The sequence below is a fragment of the Solanum stenotomum genome, chromosome 12 (genome assembly GCF_019186545.1).
Source record: "Solanum stenotomum isolate F172 chromosome 12, ASM1918654v1, whole genome shotgun sequence".
Lineage (NCBI taxonomy): Eukaryota > Viridiplantae > Streptophyta > Magnoliopsida > Solanales > Solanaceae > Solanum > Solanum stenotomum.
In genome coordinates this window covers 35,703,514-35,717,833 of record NC_064293.1, presented here as the reverse complement: position 1 = coordinate 35,717,833, position 14,320 = coordinate 35,703,514, and the positions used below count along the sequence as shown (strand labels likewise).

At 35.9% G+C, this 14,320-nt stretch overlaps 1 protein-coding gene across 2 annotated transcripts; it reads right to left on the bottom strand.

The window, feature by feature from the left end:
• Positions 1-187: 187 nt before the first annotated feature.
• LOC125847703 (uncharacterized) lies at positions 188-14,043 on the bottom strand. Of its 2 annotated transcripts, XM_049527371.1 has the most exons (22): positions 13,259-14,041; positions 13,042-13,156; positions 12,815-12,915; positions 12,274-12,365; positions 11,670-11,805; positions 11,427-11,495; positions 11,205-11,306; positions 10,719-10,817; positions 9,932-10,042; positions 8,220-8,426; positions 7,921-8,028; positions 7,134-7,229; positions 5,460-5,516; positions 5,010-5,156; positions 4,860-4,919; positions 4,665-4,769; positions 3,694-3,855; positions 3,032-3,105; positions 2,520-2,643; positions 2,028-2,119; positions 727-847; positions 188-650 (listed from the first exon to the last, which is right to left on the bottom strand). In XM_049527371.1, exons 1-22 carry the CDS (start codon positions 13,997-13,999, stop codon positions 498-500), a joined length of 3,072 nt encoding a protein of 1,023 aa, XP_049383328.1. In that variant the 5' UTR covers positions 14,000-14,041; the 3' UTR covers positions 188-497. The 2 variants fall into 2 exon arrangements, 1 of the variants encoding a protein (XP_049383328.1); XR_007444466.1 differs by lacking the exons at positions 188-650; positions 727-847 and having other exon boundaries at positions 2,520-2,638; positions 13,259-14,043.
• Positions 14,044-14,320: the final 277 nt, after the last annotated feature.

Below are 14,320 nucleotides of genomic sequence, written 5' to 3'. Positions count from 1 at the left end.
CGAAAATAACCTCTCCACCTCATAATTAGTCAAATTTAAATACGAAAGACAGATGAGCAAAGGTTTGTAAAGGAAGCCAGTTTGGAAATAACTTCATTGAATAGCTTCCTCGAAGTGTCATTGCCCAACAATCGTTTGCATCTTCATATTAATGGTTTGCATGGCATAAAATAAAGTATCTAACAAGTAGGTACGTTCTTGTAATTTATTTCCATGTGTAATGGTGGACACTGCTATGATCCATGAACATGAATGTCTGTGATTCAAGATACTATAATTGTGGATTTTGCATACCACAAGTTGAAATTTAAATAAACTGTCGAAAAAAAAACCATGTTACATGATTCACATCAGCATTCCGAAAAGACATACAGATGAACTGCAGATAAGAGCTTCCTTAGAATGTTTCTTGCAGTCATTGATTCTTCAATCGCCAGATTAGGATGCACGGTTGGTAATGCCATGTTAGTACTCCATGAAAGGCGATGTTTTGAAAATCAGAAGGGGCATTTGCAGGGTTCGATGCCCCAACTCTGCTGTGCGTATTCTTCTATGGTTCTATCGCTGCTGAATTTTCCAGAACCTGCTGTAGACAGTATGCTCATTTGGGTCCACTTTTCTTGATCAACAAATGTTCTATCAGCAGCAGCCTGTCATCATCATGTTCAGTCAGTTTCAAAATGAACATTTCTAACAGGAGTATTTGTATTTGCAATAACAGATTACCTGAGCCTCTAAATAGCTAGCAAAATCATATCCCAGGAGATAAAAGTCTCCACCATCCTCTACAGTGTCGCATAGTGACTTGAAGTAGTCTTTGAAGCCAAAGTAACCATCCCGCACCATCCTACACATACAGTACAGTGAAATCAGCTAAAAACTCTTTAAGTTCTTCTCAGGAATCTAGCACAGTGCAATCCACTAACAATGATCTTTCTGCAATTGCTTCATCCTATGGCTAATAATCTTGCAGATTGAGCTGATCAAGATAATCGCACTCTAGCTAGCAATAAGAAGCCACTTTTATTTCCTTTCTATTGTTTTTCATTTTTCACAAGTTTCTTTTCCAGTTTTGCAAAGAAAACTGTGAGTAAATTTCAATAAATTCTTTATGCATGTCAGCAGGAAAGCTTCAACCACGGAGCTATAATACAATGATAACAGTACTTTCCTTCTGACTTCTTTATGTTGTTTGCTTGTATTAATTATCTATGATAATCAAGAATTCCAGTGAAACATATGGAAAGTTATGGCACTATATGTCCATTCAAAATCTGTTTACTATACCTGACATTACCCAAAACATAGAGGAACACTTTACTGCACACTAATCATACATCAAGAGAAACAAGCACATTCCTTGTCTAAAATAAAGTGCCACATATAAACAAAAAAAAAAAGAAAAGGAAATGAGAACATAGAACATAGAACATGGTCATTTAATATGCAACATCATTCAGATTATCAAATAGAAAGCTTTAACCAATTCTCTCTAGATGTGTTTCTAACTAAGGTTGCATGTCAACAATGAACACTCATTCTTACAGCAACGGGCAGCCACATAACTGCCAAACTGCATTGAAATTGCAAATAGGACAGGAAATACTTTAGATGGAATACGAACTCTATTGTCAGGACAATTCTACAAGTACCAACTCATTTATGTTAATGAAAAGTAGAGAAATTATAAAGTGTGGATGAGTGATGCCACATCATAAAGACCATTGGTGTGACCAAATGATACGGCTATCAGCTTTGACAATCACACCAGTGAATGAGACATGGTATAGATGATCTTGGTGGTGAAAAAACAAAGAGTAATGTGACTGTCAGAGAGAGAGAGAGAGAGAGAGAGATAGAAAAGACCATATCCAATGATTATCAAGACTACGGCCACATTCCTGTGGCACACAACAGAAACTAAAAAACGAAAAGGCTGCAAACGGCAGATTGTTCATTATGGACAATCTGACAGATACAGAGAATAGTCCATACAGTGAGGGAAAGATTGCTCAAACTACACATACCTTACAACTCGTGCAAATTGAAGTGAACCTTTTAGAGTAGTTCCTTTTTCTCTCAATGCTGGAACCTCATCCACCTTTGCTCCAAAAAGAAACTGGAGAACAAAATGCAAAAGGGAAGAACAAAATAAAGATATCAAACAAGGAAATGTAATCAATTAAGGGGATCATATCCTATGACTCTTGTTCTCTCTTTTCTTCTGTTCTTTTTATCAGCATTTACATGTGTCTACTGTTACTACTCAGTCAATTGCTTGATCATTTGAAAGTATTTGAAAAGTAGAAACCTGAAAAACAAGCCTAAGCCTATTTCAGATGGACTAACAAATAAATAAATTAATTAACAAAACGAATATTTATCTAACACATTATCTCTATACATGAAGTCTCAGTGTGGTTGCTCGATGTAGATTTTATCCTTCTAACCACACTGTGAACAAGTGCAGTTATCATCAGGTGAAATGGAGTCAGTAGAAGAATCCTAACGCTACTTACCATGTTTTCTGCCCCTATTTCTTCAGCAATTTCAACTGCTGAGCCATCTGCAGTTGCTAATAATAAACAACCGTTCATTAAAAATTTCATGCATCCAGTTCCAGATGCCTCATGCCCAGCTGTACTGCATCATATATAAATGATTTCTTTTAGTTGTTAGCACACATTTGTACATGGAAAATTCCGGGTTCATCAAGTTCTGGAGGGAAATGTGAATACTGGAGTTATAGATACCAGTTAAAGCAAGCACTGGCTTTCATAGGGAATCAAGGAGGCAGTCAATGTGAAGTTTGACCATCCAAAGAGGAAACATATTGCGCATACGGGAGTAATAGGTACCAGTTAAAGCAAGTAACAAGATTCAGTCAATGGGAAGTTTGACCATCCAAAGAGGAAATATGTAATTTTATACTATTTAGGGAAAAACAAAAGATGTTATCAGGTAAGACAGTGTGTTATAATTGTAAATTGCACCAGTTTAAAGATTTAAAAAAAAAAAAAGAGAATGCAACCTTAGGTGCTGTGAAAGATCACTCCCTGGAATTACTAGTTCCGCAACAGAGACATTATAATCAGGGATGAAAACCTGAAATGACAGAAGACGGGTTCATTTCTGTTGAGTCCTAGCTATCTATAATGACAGCAAAAAATGGAAGTAAAAAAATTCTGACTACTACATTTATGCCGACAGTCCAGGAACAGTGCACATGAACTGTCAATAGGGGATGAGGAAAAGAAAGCAAGGATGACATATAAAGTAAACCCGGACAATTTTTTAGATCCATGACATGACAAAGTGATGTGAAGTCTTGTGAAACCTAACAATTTCAAAATTCTGCAGCCATATAGTAGAAGTGTTTTCAAAAACATTACTCAAAAATTTCCAATTAGGGAAAACTCTAGAATGAACACATCATTTCAGGAGATAAGTTTATGGGACAGATTGTTAAGGGCTAAAAAAGCAATTGATTAGAACCTGCTTGCTATTCTCTTCGCTTTCGTTTTTTTTTTACAATTTCCTTTCATCACCCATGTAGTATTTTCAAAAGCAGATGAAGATTCTGAATGGACATGCTCCAACTTTCAAAGAGCAAAGCATGGACAATAGTTTCATATAAACATGTGAGACCATACTTAATTGAGGTTTCAAGCAAATAAATCAAATCAGTCCTACCACTTTCAGGAGATCCCCAACACCAGGATCGTTGTTAACTTTATCAGCCACCGCATGACAAAGTTTGATTATCTTCTTTGCAACTTCATAACCAGGGGCAGCTTTCCCACCAATTATACATACACGAGGTACAACTCTCCGCTTGTCACTTTCATCCATATTCTTCAAAAAATACAGGGAGATAATTTGTCGAGTACAGTTCAGTTGAAACTTTTTTGAGAAATAGTATAGTTCAACAGAAAATGTGAAGAAAAATATGGAACTATTGGAGCTTCTCCAAGAAATTAGATGATAATAGGCATATCCATATTCTAAATAAACAAGGTAAGTTAGATATTTCATATGTTTCAGCAAAAGTGATCTTGGAGCATCCATGATACTCTACAGAAGAAATGACGGGAAAAAAAAAAGATGAAGAATATCAGGTCACTGGACAAAAATAAAAACTCAGAGGACAAGAAGAAGAATTTGTTTTAGCTAAGACAGGTGTTTCTATTAGTCTTGATACTTTTCGCAGGTGGTGGTGACATCATGTGTTCTGTTCTATATTCGAGAATGACTTGGTTTCTAATCTGGTTTAACAACTAAACTTAGTTTCTGTGGGCTTGCATTTGGCCTTGCACATAAGCATATAAGACCATGACAAATTCCCATGGCTTGATTCCATATAACATCTGAACCAGCGCCGGCAAAAATAAGTGTCTTTAGGCTCAAAGATTCAGAGTTTAAACTCCAAAAAACAAAGAACATGTTGGTGATACATATCGATGTAGAAAGTTTTTTCCTGGCACCTTTTAAGCCACTTCATATTTACCAAAGCTGGCCTGCCTGAAACATCTTCTGAACAAGGTGATGCTTGCATTACAAACTAGTTTAGAAAGTTAGTTAATATGTGGCTATATCTCTACCAAACAGTCAGGTTTGGCTCAGGAAGATTATTCTAAGAAGAAGAACGGAGAAATAGAAGATACCTTAATGCAGTCATATCTGTGGATGATACCTAACATGTTGAGCAGCTGTCTTTTGTATTCATGTATTCGTTTTATCTGCACATCGAACATTGCATCCAAACTGACCTGAAATATAGGGTATATAGCTTGGTCAGGTGACAACAGACATGCAGGTTGTCTTGCAAAGAAGGAAGTAAAATTGATATGTTCAGAAACCTTCACACTGGTAAGTGTTTCTATGTACTCAGCAAGCCTCATTTTGTTAACTCTCTTCATCTACAAGTCCGAAGTCAAAATGCATTAGAGACTAAAAAGCAATAAGAAACTACTCTTTTCAGATTGAGATTGCAAAGAAAAATTTCATACATTCTTCCATTCAGTGTGTAAATCAGGATCTTTTGCATATTCTCTTAAACCTGATATGAGGTCAACATTACGGATCCATGCTTCTGTCCCAAGCCATTTTGAAATGATTGAACACAAACTAGGATTGCTCACCACTATCCAACGGCGCTGACATATAACAAATTAAAATTGTGAAGAACGTAGCACAATGCTTCAAATTTAATTCATATCATCTTTTTACATGCCCATGATGATAAAATTGTTTATGATGATAGAAGGAAGATACAGAATTTTTTAGATTAGATATGAACCTTGTCATTATGCAAGTAGACACTGCCGACTAAAGGCATTAATGGAAAGCAGAAGCTTTCGATCATAAAGAATGCCAGAATGAGAATAGCTGTCAAGTCTAAACCTGAGGCAGAAATCTTGAAACTGATAGAATCATTAAACAAGCAGTCAATTGTGCACCTGGGTTACTCCATTAGTCTTGCAATGAAATTTCTGAGGCCACAGCTCATAATAGTCCTGCAAGAGACAGCAATTACAAAATGCTCTATTTTTTGAAACATCGTTTTCACTAGCTATTTCTTGCGTTATGAGCAAAAACTAAGATGAAGAACAGAACCTATAAAAGAAGTCATCCGGAGTTGTTTGATTTCATTAAAAAGATATATTATATAAACCCTACACTATTAATCGGACATTCGGTCGCCAGTTTTCTGTCCAGTATATATAACCCCGCATACTTATGGTGCAATCTACGTATCCTTTTGTACAAAATATTATGTGGAAAAACATTACCTGCATTAACAATAACTGGCTAAAAATACCTAAAACAACCAAAATCTGTTTAAGTCTCTATAGAGAACGAAAATAAAATCATGATAGGGTTATCTAAGAATTAATAATACCCACTACAACTTGTATATCTATAGTAATTATAGAAACCAAATTTTGGCATCAAAACCTTAAGAAACATTCTTTTCATTTTCCCAAAAGAAAAAGAATCTTGCATAATTGTTTACTGTGTCATTCTTAGTTGAGCCAAACTTTTAACCAATCAAAGTTCTGAGAGATGACAAAGAAGTGATGTCTGCCTAAGGTGTCATAAGAAACAACTTTTAATCCAGTTTTAAACCAAATACATATTTTAAGTTATACATCATATCTTCCTTATCAAAAAAAAAAAAAGTTACCACATCTCTAATAATTAATACACTGAATTTCCTCCGAAAGGTTTTCCTGATTAAAAAAAATGCAATACATTGAACCAAATGTACAATTGAATATGCTTCAAAATAAAATGTTTGTTATTCACTGTATCATATCTCTGTATACTTGTCCATGAACCCAACTACACCATGTAGCATAATTGATCATATAGGATGGAGGAAAGAAATTAATAGGATACAATTGTTAAATTCAAGATGATTAGTTAATTCCTTATTTAGAAAATTATGCTCTCTTCAATCTCTCAATTAACCAGAGTAAATAAGAACAAAAAGAAATACCAAGGAGTTAAATATTTCTTTTGACATTATACAGGATCTATACAGTGAATTGAAGAGAGATTCTGGCAAAGCACTTTCTGAAATAGGTATATATTTCTTTTTCAATTCAATGTATAGATTCTTCATAATGTCAAAAGAAATATTCTGGCAAAGCTTGAAAATTCACTATTTTCAGTCATCAAAAAAATAATAATCTGGCGAAGCACTCTCCGAAATAGGGCAAATTATCCCTGTTCCAATATGGTGGGCAACCTGGAAAGAGAGGAATTCTAGGTGTTTGAGAGCATAGAGAATAGTATGCAGAAAGTTAAACTTCACTGCATTTTATTGTTATGTTTTTGGTGTAATCAATTATATTCAAATGAAACTGTCTCTATAATTGATGTTTTAGACTCAATAAAGATTTAGAAAAGTGGAGTTTGGAGTTCATCTGTATATAAGGTTTAGTACTATCCATGTACTGTTGTGATATGATACAAATTTACCAAGTTAAAAAAAAAGAAGAAATAGGCCTTAGAGAAAGTGACATTCATTAGCGAACGTAAAAGGACATTATTACTGGATTTAAATCAAGTTCTCATGAAATATTGGGCAAAAGAGAAAAATCAGGAAAGTGCAGAATCAAAATTACCTTAAACACTCTTGTTTTAAGTGTCTCTAGATGCACTCTGGAAACACCATTCACAGTGTGGCAACATGCAAGTGACAGGTTTGCCATCCGAATACTCTGTCCACATAGGGAGTAAAATCAAAGTTGGCTATTGAAGAAAAACAAGGAAACTAATACTTGTGCCTGTACCCAATTTTTCGAGTAGTGAAAATGGAATAATGCAAATGCATCATGGATAGTCAGACAAATGTGGACCATATAAAATTAAGCTGAAAGTGAGAAGTAACAAGCATGAACATCCTAACCTTTAAATCAAGCTGAAAGTGAGAAGTAACAAGCATGAACATCATAACCTTTCCTTTTTTTCATCTAATAACTTTTTTTTCTGTTTGGCCTCTCTTTCTCTCTCTCCCGTCTCCCACCTGCCCACCCTCTCTCCTCTTTGTTACGTTTTATAAACATGAGTATGTGACACAAGCATCACAGAGTTCAAAGAAAACTGCTGATCCTAGTTTGTGGATATGGAAATTTGCAGTAATAGTATATTCATTGGTACATAATATAAGATTGCCATGAGCCGGAATGGAGCGACATTGTTGATGAGAATTCATATAGCCGACCCTAACTGATTGAGTAGTTGTGGTTGGTACAATTGTACATTGTCACTACCACGAGTTGGTCCAGTTGAAAAGCATCAGATTTATTTTTTATTTTTTTAAAATCTTAAATAGCATGAAAACATCAAATTTGATCAACCACTGAAGAATTCATTAAAATAGAACCAAGATTAAAAGGTTGTCTTCTATACCTTAACAGCACCTTCCTCAATAATTGACATTCTGGAAAGTTTATCATAGTCCTGACCAAAACTCTTCTTTAACTCTTCCATGAGACGATAGTTTATCTCATATATAATCTGGATGAAACATTAAATCAGATGAAGAGATCTTTTGACAAAATAACTTGAAAACAATCACTCTCCAATTGATAAACAAATAAAACATGCTAGCGTTGGTGCAAAAAGGATGACACTCTGAGAGAAAAACCAATTCAAGCACAGAATAAAAACTAACATGAGATAATATAAAATCTTCTGAAGAAACAAACCTCTAAATGTCGAGGAAGAACACTACCCAAAAGATCCACGGGGATTTTCTCAAGCCCTTCAGGTTGTACTGCATGAATGGTGACTGAGAAAATCCTGCAAGCAATATCCCATGCTTTACTCCAATCCAAGTGCTCTTCATCAACAAGCACTCTCATGACCTCAGCAATGGAAATTGATGGATGTGTATCATTTATCTGAAGAGCAACCTGAAAGAAAAATTCAAACGAATAAATTAGCAAATGCAGCCATGTGTGTTTGACTGTAAAAGAAAAGGCTTACTTTTTCCTTTTCCTTTTGAGATTCTAATCTCCTCTATGAGAGCGACAAATAATGACATCTTCAAAATACATTTAGAGTAGGAAAAGTTCAGATTACGTGTGGCCGACCCAATGTAAAAATTCTTTTATGGCATACCATTAGTAAGAACATCTGTATAACAGAATTATAAAGAATATCACCACTCATACCTCCAAAATGGCAGGTGTATAACATGATTCTTAGGTATTAGACTTCCCAAAATATGTTCTACAAGGAAATGAATGGATATTAAGGAAGAGGCTCAAACTTGTGTGCACAACAAAACTAACTTTTCTACGCATCTGCATAGCAAATGCCATTGGCAAACCCCATACAGACGTAATAAGCAACTAGTTAATGGGGAATAGAAAGAAATTAAGATTCTGTTATCAGTTAATGTAATAGTAAATAAACGTAAAAATATGTGTGTGTGTGTGTGTGTGTGTGGGGGGGGGGGGGGGGGGGGGGGGGGGGGGGGGGGGGGGGGGGGGGGGGGGGGGGGGGGGGGGGGGGGGGGGGGGGGGGGGGGTTGGCGAAGAGTACAGGATAGGAGGGACAAATGTTAGTTTGAAACATGTGAGACAAATTTGTTCAGGGTGTGAGCAGAGACGAGGCGTGCCCTGAGGCTCACCTCAAGACAAAATAGTCCAGATCACTTCTGCCTAGAGCCTTTAAGTTCAATTGAAAGGAGAATTAACTTGAAACAGTGCAAAATAGAACCAAATATATTAATACTCCCTCCATTCCATAGTAAGTTAATTTTTGAGGCATTTTCCATTTTTCAAAATTAACTTAATTGTTCAGTTTTCAAGACTACTTTTAGAGTGTTCTTCCAATTTTACCCTTCACTAGTCAGTATTGGAATTAGTGATTAATTACTATTTAGTTATTTTAATCATAAATTTGACAATAATTAATAAGGGTAAAAATGGAAAACTGGGTTCAATTTATGTCTTGATCTACTTTTCTTAAAGGGTGTGAAACACCTCAAAATTAACTTAATATGGAATGGAGGGAGTACTAAATAGAGTGATTACAATAGGCACTTGGTTACTATCTTTTGCACTCTATAGACTTTGTTTTGGATTAGAATGTGAAATATGCAACTATTTCAGGAATCATGCTATGATACTAGAGGCCTATGCTTCATGCAATGCCTTTTCATCTCAAAACAACAAAACCAAGTGAATTGACAACTTTGCTAAGTCTATGCCTTCAGGCCAAAATTGTGTCGCAATGAAGAAACAAGTATTTATTATTGATGATAAGCAAACTATAAGAGCATAGGCTTTTAGCATCCCGTAGCAACTAGTAAGGTCCATTGACTTGAGCCCCTTGTTTTGTGGATGGCATGACTGTATATGCTTATAAGGAACTCCACACACTACAGGCCCCAAAAACATCAGGTAAATACCTTCTCTGGAAACTCATCAAAGCTTCTATGTAAATCCTTAAACCTCCTCATTATGTCTTGTAGTGATGCTGAAACAAAGAAATACTGTTGCTTCAACCGCAGTTCCTTACCCTGAGAAAGAACATCAAAGAAGGTTTTTTTTTTAGAATCGGTAAAGTTAAGGAACATCGAAAGTTGAGGAATATGTTGCTCAAAATGGTTGGAGAATACATAAGAAAACCCAAATGTAGAATACATTCTCAAGCCTCAAGTTGCACCCAAGGGTGTGATCTAGTGATCAATGAAGTGGGTTGAAAAACCATGAGCTCTCAGGTTAAAATTCTAGCGAAGGAAAAACACCTGGTGATTTCTTCTCATCTATTCAGGCCTTGGTGGACAAAGTTGACCGATACCTGTGCTAGTAAGTGGTGGCAGGTACCCCGTGGAACTAGTAGAGGAGCACGCAAACTGGCTCAAACACCACGATTATCAAAAAAAAAAAAGTTTGTCAAGCTTCAAGTTTCTTTTACCTTTTCTAAATGTAATTATCTCTACCCAAAACATTTGAAGACTAGAGCATTTAGAATTATTTAGACAGCACAGTAAATTGAAAAAATGAATCTAATCTTAATTCAGAAGTTTCACATTTTATTTTACCCTTCAAATAACAGGAATTCAAAAGATCAAGCACCAAAGCAATTCCAACATAGCATGGGAGGGTTCATAACCCAAAGGCTAGCCTCCCGAGGAACTAAAGGAAATCTACATTTATCCACTTTCTCAAGACATCAATATAGAACGGAGATACCTGGTAAGAACGGTCATCAGGGTACAACACATTACTTATAGTTTCAGCCTTCTGTCTGTTAACAATAGCATTAATATAGTCCCCAGTGGTATAAGACTCCTGCAAGTGATGAAATGGGGACCATGTAGAAGTTAAGAGGTAGAGAGATGTCTAACAACATAATAAGATTTATTCTCAAAAAACTAAAAGGGTTCTAATCTTTGCAGCGATAGGTAAGAAGTTCACATTTGAGAAAAGTCGAAAGTGACTAATACCATAAGCCAGTCAGAAAAAAGAAACAAGAGTAAATTGATAACGAAGTTCTTCTCTCCCTTTTACATGAACCCCACCCCAGAAAAACATAATAAGGAAAAGTCACGTAGTGAAAAAAAGACCAATCTGTAAATACGGAAGATAAGTCCCTCAAAAGTATGTAGATGCCTCCTCTGCAGCATCCCCTCTAGACATTTTCAGAAACAATTACAAAACAACATGGTTAAAAATTACCATGTCATATTGATCACTTGGTTTAGCAGCCCACAGTCGAAGGTTGATGGCATTTCGCGTGCCATAACCAGGTATTGGATTATCATAAGCCACTGCTTCAACCTTCAAGTAAGAGACAAAGAAAATGCTCAAGGAATTGTATTTTTCATTTGGGAATATGACATGACAATAAGTCTAAATTTCACAACAAAAGAAAGACTTACAAAATACAGAAGCACTTACTGATTCTCCAGGTATCCAAATTTTACATTTCTTTCCATTTAAAACTTCCTCTTCAACAGTCCCATAGAACTTGCATAAAAAGCACATTGCAAGTTAGCAACAAGTAAAAGTTTAAATCAAAAAGATTGAAGAAGATAATATCAAATACCCCACCACCACTACCCGGGCAAGAGCTAAAACAAGAAAAAAATGTTTCATTAGGATAAATTACTGAAAGAGGAGGAAAAGTAAATACTTGCAAACCTTCACTGGATATGATACATGAACACGCTCTATCTCCCAGGGGTTCCCAAAGTTCAACCAAAAATCAGGCTGTTCGTGTTGAAAACCATCCACTATGATCTGACGAAATAATCCATATTGATAGCGTAATCCATAACTGAAGATGAAGAGATGTAGAGAATCCCAACTCAATCAACCTTTATAAGAAAACTTCAAGATGATAAAGGACAAATCCTTGAAGAAAAGTTAGACACCACTTGCTTAGACCCTAAAATTCCAATTTTAGATGGGGGACTCCATAAATGCAGCCCACCAAATTCTGGAGGATCCCTAATAGATATTTTGGTTTTGGAAGAATACAGAAACTCTGCTTATAAAAGGAAAAGAAAACAAAAGAACTAAGCAAACACTCTGATCTTATCATCACAAAGGTGGCTATTATCTGGATATGAAAATACAGCCATGAAACAGGATATTGTTCAAAAAAGGTAGAGAGACCCATTTATTCTGACGGTTTCTGTTGTTTAGCATGTTTGGGAAAAGCGAGGAGATTCAAAAGCCAAGGCCATGATGAAGAAGCAACCAACATCAGAACCTAAGTGATTTTAGACAACAAGAACAATACCCCCAAGCTGGATAGTCCAATGTCGCCAGGGAATCCATTTGACAAGCTGCAAAACGAGCTAGGCCGCCGTTACCAAGGGCAGCATCTCCTTCCTTGAAACAAATGATTGTTAGAAACAAAATCATCAGAGATAATTTATTGAAGGAAGCAAAGGAACAGCCAAATGTGTGTAACATGAAGATGGAGAAGACGCCTCTATCAACTGTAAATGCAAGTTTCTTCAAAATTAGACTGATTACCACAATAATTAACAGTGCCTATGGATGCAGTCAACTGATTATCATTAATTGTACAAAGCAAGGCCAGTCAATAAAGTTGTCCTATGAATTTGAAATTATTGCATTTTCATATACAAGCATTATCCTATCATGTCCTTTAACAACTCATAAATTTTCTAGATTAACTTAAATTCATAAAAAAAAAAGTCCATATAATCCAAAGTAACCACTAAAAACATACTCATTACTTACTAGTTTGTGACATGTTACAGACACAAAAAATTGTTAGAGAATCAGAGACAACAATTCGAGATTTCACCAACCTGCTCTGCCAAGACTTCATAGTCAAATCCAAGCTGAGTTAAAGCATCAGCATATTGGTCCTGAATGCCAAGGTTTGTGACACTGTTAGTTAGAGAACGACCTGACAGATCAAGTAAAGAAAAAACTTAATCAGACGAAAGAATAATTGAATACGAAAGGCCTAGCTGTGCCCCAATTAGATGCAACAAAAGAAAAATGATTTTATGAGCATATGAATGTCAAGTACCCATAAGAAATTCAAGCGAAAGGAAGTAAATTCGCTTAGGATCTTTCTTCTTAAAGTACTGATGAGTATCATGCCATCGCTCAATAAGCCGATCCCTGACACTATGAGCTAATGCCTGCATTGTCCATACTTCATCAGTAACAGCTACATAAGTAACAGAATCTTAATCTATCAACAGTAAATTCATCAAAATTAAATCTTGATCAAAATTTCTTACCTGGTAAGCTTCAAAATCATCAAAACTGAATCTCGACCTAGCTACCGTAAATTCAACATGATCAAGAATATCCTTCTGTAAGCTAATTGTATCATTCTTCAAGAACTCATCCATCAACCCAAACATCTTCTCTACTTTCGCCTTCCTGCCTCCTAATTCCATATTCAACCCAGGTTTCCTCACAACCACTCCTCTCCCACTAACCGCCGACGGCGCCGAAACTCCGGCGCCACCGTCATCGCCGTCGATAGCCTCCAACAATGCCTTCTGAATCTTCTCCAAATACTCCATTTTCTCAATCTTCTTACCATTAGAATCATTGACGTAAAACTTCTTCACGAAATACTCACCTTCGAATTCAATTATAGCCTTCTCAATTTTGAGCCCGAGTACTTTGAATACCCGGGTAATGATTTGAAGAAGCCCAATTCGGTTCTTGGCTCGAATAACGAAAAGGGTCGTGTCTAAAGCGTCGTCGTTTTGGACATTGATGGTAGAGCTAGAGGTAGAAGTTGTTTCAGTGACAGCTTGGTTAGAACTAGAAGTAGAACTTGAGACTTTCAAATGGCTGAAGGCATTGGAGGAGAGTGAAGTGGAAAATGGACGGTTAAGATTGAAGATTGAGGGGAATGGGAGGTTTGTTGGAGGTGATCGGACGGCCAGGAGAGGAACTGAAATGGCAGCCATTGCTGAAAAGTTGAAGGAGTCTGAAACCCAAGTGTAGTGAAGTAAATCAATCATCACGGGAAAAGGTTGACAACTTTCTACTGAGTACACACTTTTGACTATGAAACTGGAAATCCCAATGTTATTATTATTATTTTCATTAATTTCAAAAATATGTTTCGATATAAAATTTATAAATATATAAAATTAGATAACAAATCAATTGAGCTATTAACGTCTCTCAAATTCTACCAAAGTGATGAAAGAATGTGATTCTCCAAGATCTTTTCTTCCAGAGTTTCTTCTCTTTCTATTTATTGATTGATGTCACCAACTTTTGCTGATTAATGATTATATCAACCATGTGATTAGAAAATCAGATTTATAATAAGTATA